This window comes from Sander lucioperca, chromosome 13, assembly GCF_008315115.2.
Source record: "Sander lucioperca isolate FBNREF2018 chromosome 13, SLUC_FBN_1.2, whole genome shotgun sequence".
NCBI classification, from domain to species: Eukaryota; Metazoa; Chordata; class Actinopteri; order Perciformes; family Percidae; genus Sander; species Sander lucioperca.
The window spans coordinates 34,946,521-34,952,941 of NC_050185.1; the positions used below are offsets into that span (position 1 = coordinate 34,946,521).

Consider the following 6,421-nt stretch of genomic DNA (forward strand, 5'->3'; position numbering starts at 1 on the left):
ATCCATATTATTGAACACTGATGACACAGAACTTTGTAATGTAGCTACAGTTGTTTCCACAAGTTCTTTAACACAAGTTACAGTTCTTGTTACATCCATTAGTGTTACATTTGACCCAGCATACATTTTTGCCACAAATGAGGCTGCACTGTCACTTGAAGAAACAAGTTTAAAACCCTCAGAAGGCTCAGCTATATTTTCCTCGTGTCGATGGTCCCTGTGGAGTCAGTAAATGTTGGGAAGGTCTGAAGAGAAGGCTCAACAACTGTGGTACTTGCTATTTGGTGCTCTCTAGAAAGGTGCTTGGTAAATGAATTAATGCTGTGGTATGTCCTTGGACAACCATCTTGGCTGCAAGTAAGTGTGAACTCCAATCCCTCTGACAATGCATGTATTTCACGAAGGTGCCACATCAGTTTCTTTATCTGTGTGAATCTTGACGGACATCTTGGACAACTGTACATTTTGGTGGGATCTAATTAATAGACTTGACTTTTGAAATGAGTTCCAATACCTTTGCTCTCCTGTTTGTTGACATGGGTAAATCGTAAATGTACTCGATGGATGAGAACACAGAGCTGAGCGGGGCTGGGTAGGCCAAGTTGCATACCCAGTAGAGCTTGAAGAGCTTGTCCACAGCACATGCCAGGCCTTCATCCAAGGGAATAGCAATCTTGTCAGACTTGCCCACAATGACATACTGCTGTGACCCTCCCCTTAGATGACCAATGCTGACTAGTTGTGGCTGTGTGCTCTGTGCTGGATCCTGGGATGCATTGTAGAGGGAGGCAATGGTACTTCCTGCCTAAAATCAGAATACAGAAATAAGTCAAGTTAAGTTCAGCAGCAACATGTCGCAAACTAGCTCCTTATAATTAGTTTTGTACATGTAATGTTCTATTAGTGTGAATGCTGACACAGCATTGTCTGTCTCTCTGCGTTTTTCATCTTTCTTGGCAATATTAATGCAAATAATTTCTTCTTTTAAAGGACCAATGTGTAGGATATAGATGATCTATTGGCAGAAATGGAATATAATATTCATAACTATGTTTTGATTCAATGTAATGCTTTTAAGACCTCAAGATATTCAATAACCAAATTTGAATAAATCCACTTTTTATTATTTAAACATTGCAGGTAAGTATGTGGTCCGGTGCAGAGGTAGATTTTATGTAGGAATATGGTTATTAGAGTGAGTTAGGCTAATCTACATTTTGCTAACAGGTCAGTGCAATTATAAAGTCTGTATTAGGTTCAGTGGTAGGTTTAAAGATTTTACATTAAAGAAAAGATTACGCCTGCACACTTACTCCAAGCCACATACGTTTTATGACATTGTTGTCATTAAACTTAAATGGCTTTTTCAACATTTGCTTTCTGATAGCCTTGTACCTACGTAGTGTGCATATAACTCTCCTTAAACAAGTTTAAATCATGTGGACTATAATGTCTTTTAAGGCCTAATATTCATAAAATTGAATTCAAGACAATTTAAGGACGTGCAGACACCCTGTCGAGGATTATCAACGTTAACTCAAGATTCCCATCAAACATACCGGCACAAAATCAACGAGTTGTGTAATGGCAGACTTGACGCTACAGTGGCTTGCTGCAATTGGTGGAAGGAGATGAGTAAGGACGACCAACATAATGTAGCACTTCTCATCTGAACAAGAAACGGGGGTGGGTGTGGTTGGGGAAGAAGAGAGGTAAACATAAGCATATTAAATAATTCTGTGGAAAAATTGAAGAAATTAAATGTAACATTTAGTAAATACCTTCAGTTTGCTCTTCCATCCCTTCAACAAGAGATGCAACATCACCCTTCTCCCTGGCAGCAACAGCTTTCAGCTTTGGCATGATGCTGGCCTCCCACCGCCTTAGGAACAGGTCCCCCTTTCCTTGATGCATTTTACCAAACTCTGTATCAAGCTGGGTGGTTGCAGTGGACAGAGACACATAATATATAAGCCTCATCAATTTATAATGACTTTTTATAATTGCTTTAATCTACATGTACACATAAGTTTGATTGCTGCATTCCGGTTTAAGCAAAGGGTACAAAAAGACACCTACCAGTGTTGGTATATCCAAGAAGCGTGGATACTCTTGCAAGATTTCCTCCATGGTGGGTGAATGTTTGGATATCCACGATCTGCGCCAGGTGAATTGAGGACATGTTTTCTGCAGAAGGCCTCAGCCTTTTCATCAGGTTGATGAACTCTCTGACTTCGCTGCCGTCCCCTTCATATTGCACAGAACTTGACATCTCTTCAACATCTCGGCACCTCTTGTGTGATGCTGGATCAAAGAAATGCTCCTGAGATTTTAGAGGGGGAAAAAAACATATCAAATCATTCCGGACCAGAATGGAAATTTCAAAAGAGAAAATACTGGCTTTAAACATTCTGATTATTTCCCTGTTTCAATATTTAAGCATAGCTAACTCTACCCACTTTTCATCTAAGAAACTGTATACTCACAAAGCCTTCTCCTCTGCCATCAATTTGGACTTTTAGCGATGGGAAGATGGTGATGATGTTCTTTGCAAGAACCACCTTTTCAGTAGTGGAGGGATAACTAGTAAAAGAAAACAAAAAAAAAACACTCATGAGACCTTTTTTCTCTTCTTTTAAAAATGACATGATTAGCCCTTACTGTCAAATGTGTGATTAAAAAGCAACTGTTAACAAAAAATGTGCCCTGTATCAACCAAATGAGAACTTCTGTATACTTTATCCCCCCATTGCAATTCAAACACTTACAACATTCACAATTACATTCAGTGCACATATGCTGTACATTCTTAAAATAGTCCAATCATGACAAGTGGGCTTATTCGTATAACCACACATAAGATACAAAATAATATATAGTTCAGATTCATATACTCCATCCATCCATCTTCGTCCGCTTATCCGGTATCGGGTCGCGGGGGTAGCAGCTCCAGCAGGGGACCCCAAACTTCCCTTTCCCGAGCCACATTAACCAGCTCCGACTGGGGGATCCCGAGGCGTTCCCATGCCAGGTTGGAGATATAATCTCTCCACCTAGTCCTGGGTCTTCCCCGAGGCCTCCTCCCAGCTGGACGTGCCTGGAACACCTCCCTAGGGAGGCGCCCAGGGGGCATCCTTACCAGATGCCCAAACCACCTCAACTGGCTGCTTTCGACGCGAAGGAGCAGCGGCTCTACTCCGAGCTCCTCACGGATGACTGAGCTTCTCACCCTATCTCTAAGGGAGACGCCAGCCACCCTCCTGAGGAAACCCATTTCGGCCGCTTGTACCCTGGATCTTGTTCTTTCGGTCATGACCCAGCCTTCATGACCATAGGTGAGGGTAGGAATGAAAACTGACCGGTAGATCGAGAGCTTTGCCTTCTGGCTCAGCTTTCTTTTCGTCACAACGGTGCGATAAATTGAATGTAATACCGCACCCGCTGTGCCGATTCTCCGACCAATCTCCCGCTCCATTGTCCCCTCACTCGCGAACAAGACTCCAAGGTACTTGAACTCCTTCACTTGGGGTAAGGACTCATTCCCTACCTGGAGAAGGCACTCCATCGGTTTCCTGCTGAGAACCATGGCCTCCGATTTAGAGGTGCTGATCCTCATCCCAGCCGCTTCACATTCGGCTGCGAACCGATCCAGTGAGTGCTGAAGGTCACAGGCCGATGATGCCATCAGGACCACATCATCCGCAAAAAGCAGCGATGAGATCCCCAGCCCACCGAACTGCAACCCCTCTCCACCCCGACAACGCCTCGATATCCTGTCCATAAATACTACAAACAGGATTGGTGACAAAGCGCAGCCCTGGCGGAGGCCAACCCTCACCTGAAACGAGTCCGACTTACTGCCGAGAACCCGGACACAGCTCTCGCTTTGGTCGTACAGAGATTGGATGGCCCTGAGAAGGGACCCCCTCACCCCATACTCCCGCAGCACCTCCCACAGTATCTCCTGGGGGACCCGGTCATACGCCTTCTCCAGATCCACAAAGCACATGTAGACCGGTTGGGCATACTCCCAGGCTCCCTCCAGGATCCTTGCGGGAGTAAAGATCTGGTCCGTTGTTCCACGACCAGGACGGAATTCGCATTGTTCCTCTTCAACCTGAGGTTCGACTATCGACCGAACCCTCCTTTCCAGCACCTTGGAGTAGACTTTACCGGGGAGGCTGAGAAGTGTGATACCCCTGTAATTGGCACACACCCTCTGGTCCCCCTTTTTGAAAAGGGGAACCACCACCCCGGTCTGCCACTCCTTAGGCACCGTCCCCAACTTCCACGCAATGTTGAAGAGGCGTGTCAACCAAGACAACCCCTCCACACCCAGAGCTTTAAGCATTTCTGGACGGATCTCATCAATCCCTGGGGCTTTGCCGCTGTGGAGTTGTTTAACTACCTCAGCAAATTCCACCAGGGAAATTGACGACAATCCCCCATCATCCTCCAGCTCTGCCTCTACCATAGAGGGCGTATTAGTCGGATTTAGGAGTTCCTCAAAGTGCTCCTTCCACCGCCCTATTACCTCCTCAGTTGAGGTCAACAGCGTCCCATCCTTACTGTAAACAGCTTGGATGGTTCCCCGTATCCCCCTCCTGAGGTGGCGAAGCACCTTGGTGCCGACCGAAAGTCCTTCTCCATGTTTTCTCTGAACTTCTCCCACACCCGCTGCTTTGCCTCTTTCACGGCAAAGGCTGCAGCCCTTCGGGCCCTTCGGTACCTTGCAACTGCCTCCGGAGTCCTCTGGGATAACATATCCCGGAAAGACTCCTTCTTCAGTCGGACGGCTTCCCTGACCACCGGTGTCCACCACGGTGTTCGTGGGTTACCGCCCCTTGAGGCACCTAAGACCCTAAGACCACAGCTCCCAGCCGCAGCTTCAGCAATGGAAACTTTGAACATTGTCCACTCTGGTTCAATGCCCCCAGCCTCCACAGGAATGCACGAAAAGCTCCGCCGGAGGTGTGAGTTGAAAGTCTGTCGGACAGGGGCCTCCTCCAGACGTTCCCAATTTACCCGCACTACCCGTTTGGGCTTACCAGGTCTGTCCAGAGTCTTCCCCCACCCTCTGACCCAACTCACCACCAGATGGTGATCAGTTGACAGCTCTGCCCCTCTCTTCACCCGAGTGTCAGAAACATACGGCCTCAGATCAGATGAAACGATTATAAAATCGATCATTGACCTTTGGCCTAGGGTGCTCTGGTACCAAGTACACTTATGAGCATCCCTATGTTCTAACATGGTGTTCGTTATAGACAATCCATGACTAGCACAGAAGTCCAACAACAAACAACCGCTCTGGTTTAGATCAGGGAGGCCGTTCCTCCCAATCACGCCTCTCCATGTGTCTCCATCATTGCCCACGTGCGCGTTGAATTCATATACTGTACTTACAATCCATGCTTCTCCACCAAGTCAGAGATGCAAACTTTAATGAGTTTCATTCTGGTCTTCTCTGTAACAATGCCCTTAGTTTGGAGTTCATCAAATATTTCTGGAACTTTCATTTCAAGTAGAGGCCTCAGACCAGCCTGCTGATCTGGCTCCTGTGTAGGCTGAACAGATAATGAAGAGCAGAGCAGAAAGTAGTCTCTCTGACTTTTCTGAAACACAATTTGACTAGCTGTACACATGATCCAAAAAAACATTATGGTAAAAATGTACCTGAGTTTGACAGACTTCTCTTGGGACAGTTTGAAGATGGGGTGCTTCTGAAAAGTGCACTTGGAATCTGTCAAGATTACTTATCTGCACACTACTATCAACATCAGTAAACTCTTGGAAATCAATATTACATTTTAAAATCCAGTCAAGGACAAATCACAATTCACTTGTTTTTTCCAGAAGCTCTGTTGTACTTTGGACACTGTCAATTTTTCTTTTAAATTCATTTCCATTCTTAAAAGTAGTTGCAAGGACTTTCACAGATTCCTGCGGCCCATGTCTCCCTTCCTGCAAACATGAAAAAAAAGTAAAGTACAAATCTAATTCATTGTGATATTGATACTTGTACTAATTTCAAAGTCAAATGAGATTAAATATCTAGAAGTGATTAAATATCCACATCCAACAGACGCTGAAGTTAACACCCAGATTCGCAGCCTCTGATTCGCCATTTAAGGGAAATTTGACTTACATACCTGAGCGTCCACTCCTCGGTTTTCTGCACCTCTTAGGATACTGTTGTGATATCATGTTAGACATTTTAGGTAAAGCATTAAAGCTGAAATCCATTTTGACATTTGTGAAATCTTTATTGCATTTATGAAAATGAAAAAACTGAGATTTCACTGCTTTTTTTCACATGTTGCCCACATTGGACCAGGTCCAGAATCAAAACCACTATAGTGCAGATTTGACAAGTCTAGGTATAGTGGACCTGGACCCACACACACACACACACACACAC

General features: G+C 45.1%; 1 protein-coding gene and 1 long non-coding RNA gene across 2 annotated transcripts; both read right to left on the bottom strand.

Annotated features, from left to right (window-relative positions):
• Positions 1–210: 210 nt before the first annotated feature.
• On the bottom strand, positions 211–2,184 carry LOC116036663. The gene is made up of 4 exons (XM_031280249.2): positions 2,080–2,184; positions 1,782–1,935; positions 1,560–1,669; positions 211–805 (listed from the first exon to the last, which is right to left on the bottom strand). Exons 1-4 carry the CDS (start codon positions 2,128–2,130, stop codon positions 476–478), a joined length of 645 nt encoding a protein of 214 aa, XP_031136109.1. The 5' UTR covers positions 2,131–2,184; the 3' UTR covers positions 211–475.
• Positions 2,185–2,296: 112 nt separating this feature from the next.
• LOC116036664 lies at positions 2,297–5,850 on the bottom strand. The gene is made up of 4 exons (XR_004101673.2): positions 5,677–5,850; positions 5,407–5,567; positions 2,487–2,583; positions 2,297–2,323 (listed from the first exon to the last, which is right to left on the bottom strand). It is a non-coding gene; the product is annotated as an uncharacterized LOC116036664 (long non-coding RNA).
• Positions 5,851–6,421: the final 571 nt, after the last annotated feature.